Source organism: Corvus moneduloides, chromosome 3 (genome assembly GCF_009650955.1).
Source record: "Corvus moneduloides isolate bCorMon1 chromosome 3, bCorMon1.pri, whole genome shotgun sequence".
Taxonomy (NCBI): domain Eukaryota; kingdom Metazoa; phylum Chordata; class Aves; order Passeriformes; family Corvidae; genus Corvus; species Corvus moneduloides.
The window spans coordinates 98,036,257-98,057,513 of record NC_045478.1 but is presented as its reverse complement, the minus strand read 5'-3'; the positions used below and the strand labels follow the sequence as shown (position 1 = coordinate 98,057,513).

Genomic DNA, 21,257 nt, shown 5'->3' with positions numbered 1-21,257 from the left:
ACATCCCAGAGATGCCCACTGCTCACATCCTAACCTTCTGACTAACTAAGCTGAAACCGCTTAGTTTCCACACTTTGCTACTCTTCTGCAAACAAATCTCCCTGGGCATGGATCTAAAATACCACCTACCTGGGGCCATGTGGTGCTGGGAGAGTCTTGCTGAGAGCTTTTGTTGTTCAGATGAACTCCCAAGGGTGGCAAAAGAGTTCGATGAGGGACAGCATTCCCTATGGAATTAATCTCCTGCCGTGTGGGATCCTCGGCGGTCTCTGGTGGAGTCAGGCCAAGGTGGGAGTTCAGGGATGGCACTCTGCTCTCACTCAGGTATTGCTTCTGCTGATCTTGCTGCTGCTGCAGTAAACTCTGGGGGTACAAGTGCCTGTACTGTTCGTGGGGATCTTGGAAGCAATACTGAGGCACTGCTCCCAACTGGATAAGCTGCACAGGATGACTGGGATCCTGAGAGTACTGGTGTGGTTCATGCATAGTCTTTGGATCGGGTTCCCTGTGATACGGAGGAAGCGGCAATTGCATCTGCTGCTGCTGCTGCTGTAACTGCTGCATGACAGGTTGTGTTTGGTAATACTGAGCGAGCTGCACTGGACACTGCCGCTGCTGCCGAGCTGGCTGCTGCTGCTGCTGCTGGATCTCCTGGATCGAGAGCCGCTGGTGTCCCTGCTGGGGCTGAGCGTAGTACTGAGGCTGCTGCAAGTGCTGCATCTGTTGCGGTAGGAGCTGCTGGGACTGCATTTGCGGAACGTGCGCCTGTCCCTGCTGGAGCGCAGAATGCATCTGCATCTGTGATAAGTGCTGCTGGTAGTCGTAGTACAACTGTTGGTGCTGCATGACTTGCATTTGTTGTTTTTGCTGTGTGCTTGCAAAATTCTGGTGTGTTTGCTGTGGCACTGGTTGGTATCTTTGTACGGTGGAAGTTACAGGCTGTTGCTCAACCACCGGCTTCTGGGACAGCAGCTGCCTGAGCGCACTGTCACCGGAATTATCCACCATCGAAGACTCGGTGTGCAGAACCTGAGCCATGTTGTTGACTTGAATTCTCAGATTTTGGTTAGCAAATACTTGTGTAAAGGAGTCCAATTTGTGCAGGACCCCACTGGTAATTTTTTGCGATCGGTTTTCACTGGGTTGGGGGTAAGAATATTGGTATCCGTCATGGGACTCCCCCTGCCCGAGGGGGCTCCACATTGCGCTTTGATTATTCAAACTGTTCCTCGCTGGGACATGGTTTCCTGAGCCAGAATGTGTCCAACTGGTTTGTCTAGATGTATCCATTGACCCAAGACTTTTTGAACCTACAGGCAAAGCTATACTGTCCCTTGAATCTTGGGGAAATGGAGGGGAGAGGGGGGATGCCTGGGGAGCATCCATAACAGACGTCCCATAGCTATGATTTAGAGATGGAAGGGAGTTCATTTGGTGTTGTTCGTAGTACAAGTTCTCACTGTTGTTGGCAGTATGATTAGTTTTATACAATTGCTGGTCCCCCATTTTTGGTCACTTCTGTTCCAAGCTTACAGGCACACAAACCATTGAAATCTCTATGAACCCTGAGATAGCTGAGGGGAGGGGAGGGGAGGGGAGAAGAAGCTAGAATTACTTATAATTCAGCATGTCCATGTGCATCACAAGGACTAAAATTTCCTCCAGTCTGTCAGTAATTCCAATCTCAGACTCGATGTTGTTTCACATCTTCAAGAAATGGACCACAGCACAAATCCTACACAGATCAGTAAGTTCAGTGTGCCAAGCACCTGCAGAGTAAGAGAAAGACAAGGTAAGTGCTGGCTCTTTCCACAAACTGTTATTGTTATTGCCTCAAAGGAAACCGTAAGATCTTCTAGTTTGAAATACATAATCAGATGCAAAATTGTAGCAGCTGGGCTATTTCAGAGCAGTTAGATTACTTCATCTCATCCTATTATCTTGCCTCTCCTCTAGTGCTCCGATAAAATCATTCTGCCAAACCAATAAAAGCTTATTCTTCAAAGCTGTCTTTTTCCCCTAAAGTATATAAACATTCAAGCAGTTTCAATTGGCCATATACTGTGCTCTCATGACGAGTTTTAGTCAGACATTTGACTATGAAGACTCACAAAATCACAGAATGGTTGGGGTTGAAAGGGACCTCTGTAGATTACCTGTTCAATCCCCTTCTAAAGCAGGTTCACTTGTGGATATCTCCAGAGAAGGAGACTCCACAGCCTCTCTGTGCAGCCTGTTCCAGTGCTCTGACACCCTCAAAGTAAGGATGGATGGATCATATTTAGATGGAACTTCCTGTGTTTCAGTTTGTGCCTGTTGCCCCTTGCCACCACTGAAAAAAGCCTGGTTCCATCCTCTTGACACATGCCCTTAAGATATTTGTATGCATTGATAAAATCCCATTTTCTCCAGGCTAAACAGCTTCTCCATATAAGAGATGCTCCAGTCCCCTTATCACTTCCACAACCCTCCACTGAACTCTTTCCCGTAGTTCCTTGCCTTTATTGAACTAGAGAGCCCAGAATTGGACACAGCACTTCATATGAGGCCCCACTAGGGCAAAAGAGAGGGGCAGGATCACCTCTCTTGACCTGCTGGCAATGCTCTTCCTAATGCCCCCCCAGATACCTTTGGCATCCTTGGCCATAAGGGCACTGCTGGCTCATGGACAGCGTGTTGTCCACCAGGACTCCCAGGTCCTTCTCCACAGAGCTGCTTTCCAGCAGCTGAGCCCCCAGCCTGTGCTGGTCCATGGGGTTATTCTTCCACAGGTGCAGGACCCTTGCACCTGCCCTCATGGAATGTCATTAAGATCCTCTCCACCCAACTCTCCAGCCTGTCCAGGTCTTGCTGAACAGCTACACAGGCTCCTGGCAAATCAGACACTCCTCCCAGTTCTGTATCATCAACAAACTTGCTGAGAGTACATTCTGTCCCTTCATCCAGGTCACTGATAAGTAAGTTGAGCAAGGCTGGACCCCAGTACTCGCCCCTAGGGAACACCACTAGCAATGGGCCTGCAATCGGACTCTGCACCACTGACCACAACTCTGGGACCATCCCTTCAGCCAGTTCTCAATCCAGCTCACTCATCTAACCCACACTACCTGAGCTTACCTACGAGGATGTTATGGGAGACGATGTCAAAAGCCTTGCTGAAGTCAAGGTAGGCAACATCCACTGCTCTCCCCTCATCTACCCACACAGCCACACATTCCATCATAGAAGGCTATCAGATTGGTCAAACTATTATTTCTCCTTGGTGAATCCCTGTTGACTACTCCTGACAACCTTCTTTTCCTCCACATCCTTAGAGCTGACATCCAGGATGAGCTGTTTCATCACCTTTCCAGGGATGGAGGTGAGGCTGACTGACCTGGAGTATGTCTGCTAAGACCAAACCAGTCAACTGAAATCTTTTCTGCCCAGTCACCTTACGTCAGGGATGCTGAACTCCAACTTCTGTTCCTCCTTCTCACCCTTCCTTCTTTGTGCTGCATGATTTTAACAGGCAAATTTTTACTGAATGCAGCCTTTTGTAATTTTTATTACATAAACTTTAATTCAAATAACATTTTACAGATGTCTGTACTGTTTTTGAAGAACAAAAAATACATAAGCACATGATAAGACTGTTTTACTATTCCACAAGATGAAGCAATCCCTTTGTCTACAGTCACACATATGCACAGAGGTACAATATGCTTATGCACTCATAAATTCATTTTAAAATAAAAGCAGATCCTGAACTTGAACAAGAACACAGAAATATTAAAGCAAAGCCTTAACTCTGTCTCCTTCACATCTGATTTTCTAAATGCAAAGCTCTCCACCAAAGACTCCTGCACACTAACATCCTTACCTTTTCAACCTTAGAAGAATCCTCGATCCACGTGGATAAACGTAAAGTCACTGATGGAGAAAATTTTAACCATTGCCGGATGCATATTAAAGAGAGTTTGTGCTAGCAACAGCAAATAAGGGTAATACATAGCTGCAGGCAGAAAAAAACCTTTTCCATTCTAGCATAATGTATAACAGAAACCCACAGCTCCCAATGAAGAGGGTTTGCAGTGTGTATAGTTTTTGTGTAAACCATCTGCAACCATTAGTATGTAACATCTTCACGTGACAAATAATAGCTGAGAATAATTGCAAGTTTATTTCCCCTTTCCAGAAATATACATTGCTTCACAGTTTCTCTGAACACACTCCCTTCCAGATTTTTTATAGATGAACAATTAAAGAAGATAGGAGTCAACAATGAATAGTCAGGCTGCCAACACGATTTTTCATCCATGACCCAACTTCAAAGACTTCCTATTAAAAATTATGAAGGGAAACTAAACAAACCCTCCACAAAACATTAAAAGGGCATAAAAATAAACACTGTTTGGTGTTTCACACTGAAAGGCCATCAACGTTTAGAGGAAGAGAGGGAACGTGCATCTACTTTCATGCCTGCCAAGTTAAGGAAGCTCAGTCAAGATGCTCAGAATACATCCTCCCATAGAAACAGGGCACTTCTGGATCTACACGTATACCTTTTGTATAGGAGCTTTGCCCCATTTCACCTACTAACAGAGCTGTAATTTACACCAAGTTCCTTGAGTTTGGCCCTTCTTTTTAAAGTCTGATATGACAAGTATTAGTCAAAGGACAAGAAACAATACAAACCAGTGAGGGAGAACAAACGTCTCCAGGAGACAATTAAAAGACCACAAGAATTCCAGGAGTAAGGACAGTAAGAGACTTAAGGTTGCAAACAACCTGATTTCATTACAAAAATGAATAAAGTGGCCAACCAGGCCCCTGACCCCTTCTCTTCCCACAATGCACAATGGTGGCTGATACTGTGAGCTGTACCACCAGCCACAGCTAGTGTTGTAGTCACCACAAAAAGTGCTGTCCCTTGGGCACGTGCCAAATTCCGCTTACTGCACCTTTTCACTTGGGGGTTACCTGTCACAGGTCTCAGGACACCGGATAGCAGTCAAAAGGTTTTACAGCTGTGGCACTAGCACAAACACCTTCCTTCCCCTCTCTCAGAATAAAAAAAAAATTAAAAAATGGTTCATTGAAATTTCCTCTTCAGGAGTTCTAGCATCCTCAACTCAGCTCTGGTTTGGGAGTTGGGACATGCTGCTGTCTGTCAGGTAGATTACAGAGTTATCATCAGAGTCATACAGAAACATTTGTAAAAATCTGAAAAAAATTATAATGGGATTTTACATTAAAATACCAATCAAGTCACAAAAGGACTGGAAAGTTTAGTCACTATCAGAATCACATTTGAAAAAAATTGCATTGTTTTCAAACAATGATCTCCCCTCCCCCAAAATAAAAATAAAAGAAAGATGAAACCATTCCTTTCAAAGGCATCACTGATCTGGATGGAAAAAATGCAAATGTTTAAAAAGCATTGTTATTCTACCTTCAGGTAACAGAAAAAAACCCAGATATGCACATTGATAAAAGCATAATCAGTAATCAACCAGTCCCTTAGATACCCAATGTTTTTTTAGTACTTGAACTAAAGGCTTAAATTCAAAGGCTTGATGCTGTACACATAGCATTTGCTATCACCTTTAACAAAATGCTAACAGTAAACATTTCTTGTCAGATTAAAACCAGAGTATATCACGACATCATTAAGGTTCAGGGGCACCAAAGTTAGTCTCTGGCCAACTGAGAAGCCATTAGCAGCACACTCAATGATTTCCATTTAAGAGACAGGAAGATAAGGGTGCTTTCCCCTCTTTGTGTTTAGCATTGATGCCTAAACACCCATCACTGCCATTTATCGCAACAACTCTGACTACTAAATGGTTAAACTGAACAACTAAACTGGTAGAAGTTTTAAAGCAACAATGGTTCTGCAGTTCTGTGTTCCTTCTCTTCCTAACAGTCATTTATGCTACTTAACCTATTACATTTCTGACATTACAGATACATCCCAATTATGCAATCATTACAAAAAACATGAAAATAAATGCCAACAGACAGAAACATTTCTGTAGGCTGCCTAGAAAGAGAAATACCCTACTTAAGTTTATGGATGAAATCTGGACTCAAGCTAATGGTAGTTCAATTGATTTCGACAGAGACAAGGGTTTGCTCCAACTCTTTTCTCATCATTTCGACAAGGTCTCCTGCAACTTGCACAGCCTCATTCTCCAGACTGAAAGCCAGAGGCCCACCAAGCTGGCTGAAATGCCTTTACACACTCCAGCTGTCTCCCTCTTCAAACACAAGAAACTGAAAGGCAACACAAATAGTCTCTCCTGGAAGCATGCCATAACTTAATTCTGGTAAACACGAAATGGAAGAAAATATCAGCCTTCAATAAAGGTGATTCAGTTTTTTTCCTTTGTAAACTATATCACTGGAGAGCCAGAAGCAGCTGTGGGGTTCCCAACATGGGATAGACATGGAGCCACTGGAGTGAATCCAGAGGAGGCAACCAAGACGGTTAGAGGGATGGAGCACCTCTCCTATGAGGAAAGGCTGAGAGAATGGGGATTGTTCAGCCTGGAGAAGAGAAGGCTTTGGGGTGCCCTAACTGTGGCCTTCCAGTACCTGAAGGGATCCTACAAGAATGATAGGGAGGGACTTTTTACAAGAGCATGCAGCGACAGGACAAGGGGGAATGGCTTCAAACTGAAAGAGTGTAGGTTTAGATTAGATACTAGGAAGAAATTATTTATTGTGAGGGTAATGAGGCACTGGAACAGATTGTCCAGAGAAACTGTGTGTGTCCATCCCTGGAAGTGTTTAAGGCCAGGCTGGATTGCACTCTGAGCATCCTGGTCTAGTGGAAGGTGTCCCTGCTGACAGCAGGGGGTTGAAACTAGATGGCCTTTAAGATCCCTTCCAACCCAGGCTATTCTATGAACTTAGAGAAGACAACAGGCAGTGAAACACCAAGAAGATGATAGTTATATAAAATAAATACTTCTGGCTCCATCACACACCACAGAACCCGAAACCCACAGAATTTTTCAACTCGAGTAAAATAGCAGATCAAATGACAGTCACACAATTGAACTGCCTGAACTCACATGAATTTCAGAACAAGACATCCACTACAAATAAGTCAATGCATAAAAGTTGGGCTGGGTGTGGGCTTCGAAACCAGGGCTGAATGTCAGCCAGAGCCAGTTTCAGAACTTAGTTAATGGAGAGGGATGACAAAAGACTGTACGAGAGCAAATGCTGAAGGAAGCAGACTCACTAAAAGGCTGTAAAGTTATTACAGCACTAATCTAACCCATCTCAGTAGGCTGCATGGCTGTGTATCAAAAGGGAATTAGATCCTACAGTTTGTCCAACTTATTTCAAGTTTTTTCAGCTGTCCCTTTTAGCTAAAAATCTACATGCTCTTAAAGACTACTTACTAGCTAGCCTGAAAAAAAGAAGACTGGATAAGGTGGCAAAAAACCCCCCACCCCTTCATGTTCAACCAGCTTTTGCAGGACAGAGTATCTGCAGCTACTTGCAAGCAACAGCACCATCAGATACTCATTTGCTGGGCACCATCCCTCCTTGTGTCCATCCCTCCCTCCGGGATGGTAAAACCTCTGCTAAAGTGAAGTTGACCACCACCCTTAGCAGCCTAAACTGTGTTTTAACACTTAAGGCCTGCACAGAAATGCGTCACTGCTGTGTGTTCTCATGTTTTAATCGTGCCTTACCACCCCTCAGTCACACAGGCTGACACAGGGCTCTCTTGTGTGGCTGTCTTTCTGCCACTGGAATATGAGCTTCATTCTTAACTTCGGCTAATATGAAATCCAAAATCAAGTTCTCCCTTCCCTTCTTTCATTTCAATTTTTCCCCCTACTTAGCTTCCTTAGAAACAAACCAGGGTTTCTCTTATTCATTTTTTAGCCTTTTTTTTATGAGAATGTTTTTATTGACCTGTTTTTTTATTCAGAACTGTCAGATCTCCAGCCAAGCTTTTCCTAAACCAAGACAGCCATCATTCACATCATCTTGGCTCTCTGATTTCCTTTAGGAGAGACACAGGAACAAACAGCAGTTCCTTCCCTGACAGCCTGCATTCTGCTAACACCAGTGCTACCAGCAGCCCTGCCACATTGGCTGACCATAACCCAGCCTTTAGGCTGGGCACAGACAGGCACAGTTTTCAGCTGGCCACTACACCACTGCGACCCCAGCCAGAAGGGCAGCTTTGAAAAGCAAGGGAGTGCTACCCAAGAACAGACCCACCTGCACTGCTCACACCCAGCTCTCAGGTGCGAAGCTGGCACTGTCCCTACATCTTCAGACCAGAGTAATGCTGGAAGGCTGAGCAGCACAGAATTAGGAGAGTAAGAGTGGCATATTTCAGAGACTCCCTGTGCTCTTGTGGCCTGTTTAGGTACCAGGTTTGCCCTCATAACTTTTCATGCAGACAAGAGTTCAAGCCCCTTGGTCCTTTTTGCTTGGCAAAGAAAATAAGCCTGGGAAAAAATCAGCACAGTACTCAAAGAGAATGAATAATTTCCAATGCTAGGCAAGGTGGTTGGGTGAGCCAGCAGAGAGGAAAAGGGAAAAAGAGGTGAGACGATAACTCGAAGACCTACTCTGTTTTTTTAAAAAAAAGTATCTGTAGAAATCCTGAAGATATCTGATATAGCAATGAAGAGAGGCAGAGACTGAAAATAAGGGTCAGAAGATATCAGACTCATGGCTGTTTTGGTTAGAGTAAACACTGAAGTAGCAATATGGATTTCAAGGACCAAAAATTTTCCACAGCTATCTCACGGACAAATGCTTATAGGGATGAAAACCTTTTCATCCCAATCCTGGATACAGTTGCTCCTATGGTTTCTACTGCACTTCAGTTTTGGCTGTTTTGAATGGCAGAGATCTCAAACCCACTCCTGTATCTGCATTCAAATCCAGAGGCTGACATTTTTAAGCAAAGCCAACAACAAAAAACCCACTTCAGTATACAAGAAAGTATGCAAATAGATGAATTACAAAAGGGAAGAGGACTGAAAGGAAGCAAAATATTTAGTAGACTAATTTTTATAGCAAGCATAGTAAGAAAGCTTTATACTCTTAAAATGGAAAAGGAAAAACAGATTAGCTGCTTTTTAATATTAATGCTGGTAATTCTTCAACAGTTGCACAAATCCTTCAAAAATTATCATTCCCTTTACAGCTAAGCTTCTGCAGTGCAGTTGGAGAGGCTGCTGAGTCTCATGTGGCTGCTCATTTAAGCTGTTCCCATTTCCACTCTTAGGAGAGACTAGAATGTCCTAATTCGGTTTAATAAAAAACACATTGGACTTGGGGGAGGGGAGAACAACGATGGCATTGGGAGAGGAACCGAGCAATCTCTCTACTTCAGTGAAGTTTAAAAAAAGGCAGCCAAAAAAAAACCCCCAAAAAACCAAACACCAACCCCAACGAACCTAACAGGAAAAACAAGAGTTTATCATCTCAGGAATGTCTCTAGAAAAGGGGGAGAAGAAAGGAGGAAGACAAACAATCGGCAACATTTTCCTCTCCTTTTGATCTATGTAAAAATGCATTCTGAGGCACTGGTAATTTAATGAAAACTTTTTTTTCCCAAACTAACAGAATTCTGGTTATTCAAGAAGAGAAGGCTGATTTCTAAATAAAACCATTAACTGAATTTAGTTTAAGGCAGATACAATTTCATGAGTCCCAAAGAAACAAAGAAGGTTGCTTCAACAAATCTGATTATCTTTGCTGTCGGTGAATTGGTGTTACAGTCTCAAGGTACTCTGAAGGGTTCGGAGAACTGCAACTGAAGCAGGTATCACATTACTTCATAAAAATGGCAAACACAAAATGATGTGATCTCCTCACAATACTGATTAGGAATAAAAATAAAATACAAGCCTTGACTAAGGCCAAAAGGGCACTTGAACTGCATGTTCCATGACTAAGTGACTAAAAAGCATACCAAAGACAGCACTAACTAAAGGGACTGATCACCTGTGATAAACACAGTACTTTTATTTTCTTTAGTATTTGCTGATACTTTGCTGCATATTTGATCAAGTGAAACTTGATTTGAAATCTCTTCAGCCAACCTGGGTTTACTGACTGCTTAGGTGAAATTGTAGTCCCTTCTGCCAAGTCCTACATCAAGGGCAATACTCTCAAACGCTTCCTGGAAAATAAACACGTCCTATCATCAAAATTGTCTTCAGCTTCATATTTTAGTTTACTTCTATTACTGAACTGAGCGACTTGTTATTCCCCAGCAAGATCCTGGTTCTGCAGACATGAAAAGAACTCAGGACAGAGAGGTTAAACCTCATTCAGTTACTGTATGTGGCTACATTACAACCTTTGGTCACTGCTGTTGATTTGGGGGAGAAGGGGAAATTTTCAAACATTAATCCAGCAGCTATCGCTGTGACCACAGCCATGATAAGCCTACAAGTTTAGTTTAAGGTGAGCACTGCTGTAATGCACTTGAGCAGTTTCTTCCTGACCTCTGCAGTGTTTACACTCTGAAGAGTGCAATGTGATTGCCTTTTTCTGTAACTGGAAATGCTCCGAAACAGCCAAAGAACATATGCTAGGATTTGCAAAAACAGGTAAGGAGGAAACATCCTGAGACAGATAAACAATCAAAACAACCAAGCACAAGTAGTAGCATGTGGTAAATAGCATTTGGCTAAGCTTTCAGTGGGGAGGGAACACCTATTTTGAGCCTGGTGTCTCCCCCAAAGGAGAGTTTTGAGAAATGCAGCTGCAGGACCCTCTGAAAAGTCCATCCCTCTAAAACACACCATGTTGGTACCTAGCAATGGAGCCAAGTCAAATCCAATGGCTTAAAAACCATGACCACCATGGTTGCTGCTTCTTTTTTTCTTAAGCTGATGTCCTTCTGCTTGTATGAGACAACATAGCCAAAGTAGTCCTTCAAGATATGTGTGTACATCTCCTGTGTCAGACATATTGTGGAACACAAAATAATATTTTACTAGATACACAGCCGACACACAGCTAACCAGATTTGAGAAGTCCATCAATAAACTCACAGGGACTCAGAAGCCCAAATTTTGAAAAACAGTCAAAAAGCACTGAACCTTATTAAACAAGACAGCCTTTGAAAAACTGGACATATGATGCTCTGACATTACCTGATTTTTGAGGATTTGTGAGATTCTTGTATCTTTTTGTGCTGTCTTTGCCATAACATTTCATGCTGCTTTCATTCTGTGATCTCAAAGTGACGTATCTAAACAAAGCAAAAGAATGGAAATTAGTTTTTCCCCACATGTGACTATCTTCCAGCTGGCACAAGCAGATTTGTGACAATGAGCTCCCTATTGCAACACAACAAAATACTGACTTCAATACAATGTCTCCAGGTTACTCTATCCTTTAAGTCACTATGGCAGAAGGCAACTATCAGCACTCTAACTCCTTTAAAGAACACCCAAGAACCCCTTTCCCTTACTGATTGTGAGAGACTGCATTGTTGTCAAATCTCTGGGATTGATAACATCCACAGACCTTCAAAATACAGACTGAAATACAAGTAAGTGAATCTTTCCTTCTTACTCAGCTTGGCACCTACTGCAAAATGAGGAATGGGTTATGTTGATGCAGTAAATAAAACATCTTGCCTCTACTGCAGAGACCATGGAGATTTCACAGCACCTCATGCTGCTTTGACAGAACCCAGAGGCAGGGTAAACGCTCTCCCTGAGAGGAGATTTGCTGGCCCAGAGCTTGCAACCTACATGACAAGTATCACACAAACAAGAGCAGGTACAGCAACCAGGAAGGGAGGGATTAATGAAAGTCAAAGATGTGGGAGATAAATCAGGCTGTCACCCAGTGCAGAAGAGGTATCTAGACAAGGCATCTTAAATTATCTAAATGAAAACAACACATTTGTTTTTGTCAATGCTGCTGCCTAGATGGGAAGGCCCTCAGCACCTGACGGTGTTAAGAAGGCTGGTTGAAATCATTGTGAGGCCACTCTACGTGATCTTTGAGAAGTCAAGAGGATTGGGGGACATCCCAAAAGGCTGGAAGGCAGCTAATGCCACCCCATCTACAAGAAGAGCTTAAAGAGGGATCTGAGAAATTATAGGCCCATCAGCCATACTTCAGTCCCTGGGGAAAGTTATAAAACAAATCCTGCAGGGGGTTATCACAAATCAAATGAAGCATGTGACTGGGAAAAGCCAGCATGGATTCACCAAGGGCAAAGTGACACAAGTGGGGGTCCCCCAACACTGAGCTGTTTAATACCTTCGTAAGTGATCCGAAAGACAGAATCAAGTGTACCCTGATAAAGTTTGCCGACGATACCAAACTAAGCGGGGCAGCGGACACTTCAGAAGGATGAGCCACCCTGCAGGAAGACCTGGATAAGCTGGAAGAGTGGGCTGACAAGAACCTTACGGCGTACAGCAAAAACATGCAAGGTCTTCCATACTGGACCAGATGGTCCTTGAGGTGCCTTCCCATCTGGTATTTTATGATTCTGTGAAATAGGCCTGGAAACTTGGGGTGCAATTCACAGCTCACTGGTATCAGTGGAAAACTCTTCATCTGCATTGAGCCCTGCTGGGTTTTGGAAAGTCATTCCAGGCTTAAGAGGAAAATGTAGAAATGATCACAGATAACCTCAGTGATCTCAACCAACATTTACTTCCTCTCACCATCACGCTACATTCACTCATTAAAATTATTCTTTTAAAATCTCTGATAATGGGTCCCAAGCACTGTGACAGGAAAAAGCCACCCCCCAAGTCCAGCAGATCCTTGCACAGAACAAGTGTCCTCCCTTAGTTATCCAGTAGGGTGAGGGAGAGAAACGCAAGCAACTCCCTTGTCCTGCCCGACACCAGCCTCTTCTTCCCCGTTCATCTTCCCCCAAGCCCACAGAAAACAGCACAGCACAATCCAGACATCAACCCATCAAAGTGTGCACCATGAGAGACAGCAGAGCCCCTCAAAAAGTCTGACCTGCTTACAATGTCTCTCTTTAACAGAACACCTCGGCTGATGGTCAATGTTGGTAGCATCGCATGGATTTTCTTGGATCTGCATGAGTTTTTGATTACAACATTATCATGTTGAGCCCCAGTAACTAAAACCTGTGTGCACCCGTGTCTTGCACCAAACGTGAGCCTATATGCTACATGCCCCCAAACACAAACCATTCATCACCTGCTCGCATCCTGTCTGCTCACAACTTTTCTAAGCAAATCCATGAACCTGCCTCTTTGTTGAAATAAGGTTTTAATAAACTCCCATGTACTTAATGCTTTATCTGACTTGGTTTTCACACTGCTATTTAAACACCTCTAGATTTGTAACAGGCATGTTGAACCTTAGAGTTGACTAAAAATTGAGTACCATTTGTTTGTAAGAAAAAATACTTAGACACACAGAGAAAACCTGAGATGAACATCAGTGGAGCCAAGAGGGAAAATGTTGGCATTTCTTGCCTCAGTTTAACACAGCTATTTAGAACCTGCCAATATGTTTAAATTTAATTAAAAAAAATAACTGCTATATCATGAGCCATGACCAAAGTCACAATATATAGTTTTGCTTTCTTTTTCATTTATCCATCTGCTCTGAACAAATGATGCTACTATTAAGCGTAAAAATGCCGAAATATTCTACAGACAAACCATTCCTGGTAGTTTCCTACAGAGGCCAGGCTGATGGACACTAGGAACAACAACAACTGAAATACCCAGGAAAGCCCTTTCCTGTTTTTCATATTTGTTCTGGCTGCTTTTCCCACTATACCACTTTCATCATTAGAGCTACAATACCACCCCTATGCAGGGTTACAGAACTTACCAGACATGTGCAAAGGTCTCATACATAATAACACAGTTAAAAAGTAAAATTTTAGACATTTTAGAGCCAGAGGTAGAGAACTGATGGCTGATAAGTACCGAAAAAAGTCCCAACATAATTAATGCAGGACCAAGCACTGCAGATGTACATCAAATTCACAAAGGAGATTTTAATTCTTTCCATCAAATTTAATCACCATCTCATTTTTTTGAGGTTTAGATTAGAAAGCAATCTAGCTTTATATTCCTTATTCCTTTGCCATATTCTTCAGCTTTGCCTCCATCCCAGCCCCTAGATTTTGCATACAAACAAAGTGCAGTAAGGAAAAGCTGAGAAGTGAAGCCCACAGCAACATTTACAAATTAAGAGCTAAGTCAGAGATCAGCTATCCCATATACACAATATAAATTTTCAGTCTTCTCTCTTCATTAGGATTGATGATGCTGCTGGAAAATAAGGAGCACATAATACCTTTTATGGGAATGGAAAGCACAGATGAATTAGCAGAAAGAGAATGCAGCTGAATCAATTTCTCATCTCAAGATAGTAATGGAGGCAATTTCTTAAACTTTACTGTGCTTGTAACATATTGATCAGCAAAGCTTCACACTGCAAGTTAAAGTAGGTATTTTCCCAGGAATAAAATGGAGGATGGCAGTAGAACTCTAGGCATCACACCAAAGACATTTGGTGGTTTTTTCCCAGTCATGTTACATTTCAGAAAATCAAAGTTTCCACGTGCTTGCATGTTATTGCAACACACGAGAGGAAGATTTCTAGATGAAAGCTGAATTAGTCCTGCATGAGCCTTCACAAAGCAAATTTAGTGACAGGACAGGGGGAATGGTTTCTAACTGAAAGCGACTAGGTTTAGATTAGATACTGGGAGGAAATTCTTTTCTTTGAGGGTGGTGAGGCACTGGAACAGGCTGCCCAGAGAATCTGTGGCTGCCCCATTCATGGAAGTGTTCATGGCTAGGTTGGATGGAGCTCTGAGCAACCTGGCTTAGTGGAAGGTGTCCCTGCCCACGGCAGGCGTGTTGGAACTGGATGGTCTTTAAGGCCCCTTCCAACAGAAACCATTCTGTGATTCTATGGTTCTATGGGTTATTTTGATGACATTGACTTTGTATCATTTGATATTAAGAACTTAACCCAGGTGTTACAATTGGGAACTCAGACTTCCTGTAGATCAACAGAGCATCCAAAATATGATTCTGAGAATATACCAAAGGAAAAAAATACATATATAAAAAAAAATCATGATTATCAAAGAGCATCTTCTTATCTAAACTGCTTGGTTATGATTAAACAGCACTTAATTCGTTTTGGAACAGGAAAGGGAAAAGTTAGCCATCGTAAGATAGGAAATGGAAGAACAACAACAGAGTATGTGTCTTAAACAAGCAATACCAACAAAGACTGTAATATCAACTGGCTAAATCAGCAACAAAATAGTTACCAGTACCAGAATTATCATCATCAATCATATACCATTACTTTGGTTCACTTAACACAACTATATCTGAGCAGAATCTCTCCTCACATGCTGGGAAGTCCTCTCTTGATCTTCAGCCTCATGAATTTGTTCCCTTTCCCTGGTCCGTGTTCAGCTTCTTGCTTGCACCTTTCTAAAAAAACTCTAGGAATTCAAATTCTCCTCTAAGGACAGGATTCTCCAAGCATGCATAATTGTTTTTATGTGCTCATTTCTACATCGTTGAAATGCTTCGGGAATATTGCATGACATTTCTTTTCAGAGAAAATGGCGTAGACAAAGGGAGCATCTTACAGATGAGACACTATTCCACAGATAAGATTACGAATTCCAAAATTTATTAGTTTTTCATGTGTAGGGTCCACGGCTTCAGATAACACATACAGTACAATGTGAGATTATGTTTAAAGTGTCTTTGACTTGAGCTACTGGTCAGCTTCATGCCCATCACACACAGCAAATGGGTGCTCACATGAGAGGTGACCACCAGTTACACCACAGGCATAACCCAGGAGGTTCCTGCCCTGGCAGCTGCATCAAGTGACTGCTCTCTGACACTGGCCAGAATGCCACCCAGCTCCCTCAAGCAGGGCTCAGCTTGGCCCATCCAGGAGAAAATTACCCTATACCTCCTACCCCATGACCATCTCTTGTCCTCTCCTTATTGAATTCAGAGAGCAAGCTGGCTGGCAGTACAAGAGCCCCAGAGCTGCAGCAGAACCCTTCATCTTCCTCTTCACAGCTCTCTTGTGCTCATTTCCTGCTCATCTCCTTGGAAAGCCAGCAGACACTCACTCCCCATCTCTTTGTGACATTCATCATTTTTGCAGGTCTCCTTCCAGACCAAGGACTCCTGGTAGCTTTTTATCATGTCATACTTTGGATTTTTCTTCTTTTGTACAACACTTTGCGGACTGGGGGAGGTGAAATGGGAGACAGGGAGGACCAGAGCCGCATATGGTATTGCAGACAGGGGAGCACCACACATTTACACAGCAGCATGTTCATGCTTTCTGTTTTGTCTTCTGTTCCTTCACTAACACATACTGACACCTGTTTTGTCTATCATTTCGCTGCCATTTTTACAGGACAACCACTAAGTCTCTTCCAGAGCAGTTAACGCCTGGTGCAGCACTCATCAGGCATGCTCTGCATTGTGACTGCCCTCCTCCTCCTACATGCATTGCTTTCGTTTATCTACAAGCAATTTCCTCCAGCATTTTATCATCCAATCATTCAGCACAGGGAGTTCTGCAACACATTTCAGCCAGCCCTTCTTTTCGTTATTCTTAATACCCCAAGCCCACACTCTTGCAAAATTTCAGTTTCTTACTTAAAACTATGAGGTGACTAAAACTGTTCAAACAAAATCATTGCCAAAAATGACATCCATAAACAACTCTGTTTCCTTGAAAAAACCTCAAACTATTCTTTCCCTTTGCAAAATTACTGCAAACCAGACACTCTCCTAAAAGAAATTCCCCAATCACTTGAAAAAAAATTCTGTGTGGACACTCGCCACAATTAGAGCTTTAGCCCTAATTGTTCCAATTTGGCAGAGTTGGGACCACGTCACAGCAAGATCTTCTGCCAACAGCCTGATAACCTGATGTTTGGACCTCTCATGCCACAGTAACACGCCAACCCTGCCCTAAGAAGATGGAGCAGGAGCTCCACAGCTCAGGAAACAGCACTATGAGACCGAAAAAACCCCCAACCTCAAGCCAAAAAGCAGACAAACCTAAAAGTCTAACAGCTACTTCTTGGCTCCAGATCTTCCCTGCAGAAGGTAGGTGGGGGAAAAAAAACCCCCAACCCATCCCACCCCTCCGCAGACTGACTCCTATGCAGTGCCAAGAATATTTTGAAAGACACAAAATGTAAAATAACTTTTCAACTGAATATTAATTCCTGAATTGAAGGGAAACATCTTAAGGGCGAGTGGGTGTAAGGAATGATTCCTCCTCGGCACTGCCGCGCTATTTATTAAAGGCTGTGAATACCCAGAAGAATTCAGCTTTGGCCTTTGCACTGTACACTAACAAGCTTAGTTTACTGACATGCACAAAGCATATCAAGCTCTGCTTCAAATGATCCCTTTGAAAGAGACAATTACCAGACAACTGGGGATTGGATGACCATCAGCGCTAACTAAATTATTAAGTCCTGTTTGTATTTTTATCCATATTTTTCTCACCATTCTTGCTAAGCAGGGGAATGGGCTGGCTTGGGAGGCTGAGGGAACAAAAGTGTGCCTTTCCCACATCCCCATTCCCCTCCAGTTACAGATCTGTTTGGAACAAAACTTGAGACACGAAATCAATGCAGCCAGTGGTGGAATTCATCTTATTGTGACAGAAATATTCCATTTTCCCTAGCTTATATTTTAAATTGCTTTCTGATATACCAGGTTATTATTTTTCTTAGCCTCTTTTGTTCCTTACGTAATTAAATGCCACGCCATTCAGCTTTTACAATTACTTTTACCATTTTCAGAAGAACATTTCTCAACTTTCTATGAAGAATTTATTCCCCACAAGTATTAGCTCCACTGACTATTTTCTTCATCATTACATTAAAAGCTCTTAGCCATCCCTGTAGTAATCTTCTCTCTTATACAGACTTTCCTGCAGGGTGGGTATTATTTGCCAATCCTCAGTTTCCTTTCTGAGTATTCCACATAACCAGGAGTAGCACAGAAGAAAGGGCAGTGTTTTTTAAAACCTTGGAGCCTTCCGCTTGCAAGCAAGGAAGAAGGACTAGGCACAATTTATGGACAGTTTCTTGTAACAAATTCAGATTTTTCATTTAATACTAGCAAAAATAACAACAATGCTCCCAAAAGATCTCCTAGCTAAGCTATGAACGTTTCACCCATTCACCACCCAGGTACAGACACGCAGCCTCTGAAGCTTCGAGTACTGGCTTCTGCAATTCCTCTTCAAAGACCACCTCAGTTTTGGAGCAGGCATGTTCCCAGCCCTGTAGCTTCGTGTTCCAGGTACTGCCCAGACTCAACGCAAGTCCAGCTGCACAACACTCTCTCCAGTTTGCCAACTTGTAAAGCACACAGAAAACCTTTATTGATACGGCCATGACAAAGTAAACACATACCATTCTGCAAGAAGCAAGTTCATCCTGCTTAACGCTTATTTGAGAGAAATATAAACAAATCCCCACAGATTAGAGTAATGTCTCCCTTCCTGGGAAGGCTAAAGATAATTATTTGGCTAGAGGGGGTTTATTTGTTTCAGTTGGTTTTGGGGTTCTGTTTGTCTGTTTTTATTTTGTGAACAACTTGGGGGGGGGGTGTGGGGTGAGAAGAACACAAGAGCAAGTAAGAAAAAGGTCTTTTAAATATTTTAACAGCTAAAGCTTTATTTCTGACCAAACTGCCATCTTGTTTCTTAGTAGAACAGGAGGAAGGAGTGTCCAGTGAATGCCTATCAAGCACCAGGGAAGAAACCTTCTCTATAGCAGGCACAGTACACCACTACAGCTTCCTCCCTTGTAAATTACAAGTAGGAAACACTTTGAAGATGACGATAAACTTGCTTGTCATCTATGACTCTGTCTTACCAGCTGACGAAGAAATCCTTCAGAATTAGTGAAATGTTACCAAGCATCACTCCTCCAACTGAAAGCAATACATGCCTGACCTTTTCATACCATTTTCAACTCTACCACAGATAGAGCCCGAATTACTGTCCCAGACAATTCAAGAGCCAACAGGCTCTGCCCACATTTGCCCATGATCCCACTGGCACCCTGGCACAGTGTTTTGCATGAAGATGAAGGAACTGGGGGCTCTACAAGAGGAGCCAGAGGATAGTGTTTCAAGTCCAAATTTTGTCTGAGGTCACAATGACCTGAATCTAGCATGAATTATGCATAATCGTCCTCCAAGCAAGCAGATCTGCGCCAGCTGAACCTCGTAAGTTTTTGTTGCTAGGAGGTAGCAGTGGACGTATTCTCAAGTCCTGTTTACTTAAGCTGTTGAGGTTTCCCCTCTGGAATAACCTTCCACAGTCTGCCCACTGGTTTATCTCTCCTTGAGACATCAGACTACAGCTAAATTCTGTGATTTCCCATCTGCTGTCATTTAGAGAAGCCTCTATGAATTATCTCTCCAAATAGTCTGCAAGAGACCTCCGACACCTTCGGAGCAAGCTCGTACCTTTAAACAAACCAGACAACACGCTTAGCACAAATCCTGTTCAGAGAAGTCTCGCGTTCAGACACGCTGTTGTTCAGATGGCCACGTACCAGGTTCTGCATCTCAAACCCCACAAGCCAGCACAGCAGACAGAACCTGAGCACCATTTCAAACAGCTTGCCTTAACTTTTCAGTCTGCTCTCCGTCCCTAAAAGACTTATCTCAATGAACATACAATATTTTTACATCAACATTTGTTATCAATTGTTTTACAGGGATACTAAGTTTCAGAGTGTGCTATCTGGAAATCTTGGCTGCTCTGGATCATACTTTTAAAGACTTACTCTATAATTCTCCTATCAGTTTGTAGGAGATGCATTTCTGTCTTCTGATTTAGGAACACATAAACAGATTTTTCATGGTTATCTTAGCTAAGATTGGACTTGGACTATTTATTTATTGCATTGTTTACATGTACTGTGAGCCATCCGATGAGGAAATGGAGAAATAAAACCAACCTCCTCTTTTAGACCACATCATTTCTGACACCATTTCTACTCAGAGATCAGCTCAAGTTTTGTTTGTTTTATGGAGAAAGAAAGTAAGCAAACACAGACTTCAGATTTTCATCATTTACTGAACTGATGGCATACCAGGCTCATTTATCATCAGGCCTTAGACTCAAGCTGAAATGCTAATTACAGACACAAAGAAAAGGTAATGCTTTTCCAATAATTAGTAGGCAAGCAATTCTCAGAACAGTGTTATCAGATTTATCACAGGATTCTGGAAAGAAGATGGTGATGCTGACACACTCGTGGTTTCCCTTCTGTTCACTTTTCATTTACAGCAGATTGAAACCTCTGGATTATCTACTCGAGACATCTGACTAGTAATTTGTAACTCTGAGCAGCATGGATGTTCCCCACTGAAGCACCCTTGGGAACTGCCCAAGCAACAGTGGCTACAACCAGAGGATTGCCAAGTAATGCCATGGACCTCTGGTATTTTTAGTTCTGACTGTGGACTTCATGGACTGAAAAAATGCAACCAAAAATGCCATTTCTAACAACCCTCATCACTGCAAACACAAGATAACGTAACTAGGAGCTGTAGAATGGGAGTGGGGAGGGATTGCGAGTTGATTTTATAAAAGCTAAAAGAGGGGGTAAAAACAACTTCAGCAGAAACAGAAGGTGAGAGACATTGAAGTGTGCTAATCAAGTCAGAAGCAAAAGCAGCTCGGGCAACACCAGCCAGACCTCAGCAGGCAGTGCTTCAGCTTCTCTCACCCAGAGTAAGCAGCTTTGGTATCTCCCCAAAGCTTCAACACAGCCAGACTCAAGGGAAGGTATAGCAGGGCCACAGGTCTCCCGAGAAGCCCTGCCATGGTGACACCCATTCCCACGCTGAAAGCACGGTGGCACACTGTGACAGGGAAGGCTGGTGCTACCACAGTATGGCCTGCAGGTCCAAGAGATGCCAGGCCGTGTCCTTGCTTGCCTGCGCTTAGCTCCAATGGCACACCAGCACTCGTGCTAAGGAAACACCATTATTCCTCTTGGCCAGACCTCATGGCCTTGAACTTAGGTGCAGGCTGCAAGACTTGCATAGCACCAGGGCATTCCAAACAGCCTTCCCCCAAGATTACACCCAAAGGAGGAAAGCACCAACCTGCAGGAGTGTTAGGTAAAGCAGCCTCATCTGATAAAGATTTCAAGCAGAGACCTCCCAGGTAGGGTTACAAAATTATTAAAGGATTTTCTCCTATGTATG

At 42.9% G+C, this 21,257-nt stretch overlaps 1 protein-coding gene across 1 annotated transcript in view; it reads right to left on the bottom strand.

Moving 5' to 3' along the window:
• TRERF1 (transcriptional regulating factor 1) overlaps window positions 1-21,257 on the bottom strand; it is an 89,057-nt gene that overhangs the window by 21,157 nt on the left and 46,643 nt on the right. Inside the window, 2 exon segments of the mRNA XM_032102888.1 lie at window positions 130-1,769; window positions 11,136-11,233. Of these exon segments, the coding sequence (XP_031958779.1) occupies window positions 130-1,506 (1,377 nt within the window). The 5' untranslated portion in view covers window positions 1,507-1,769; window positions 11,136-11,233.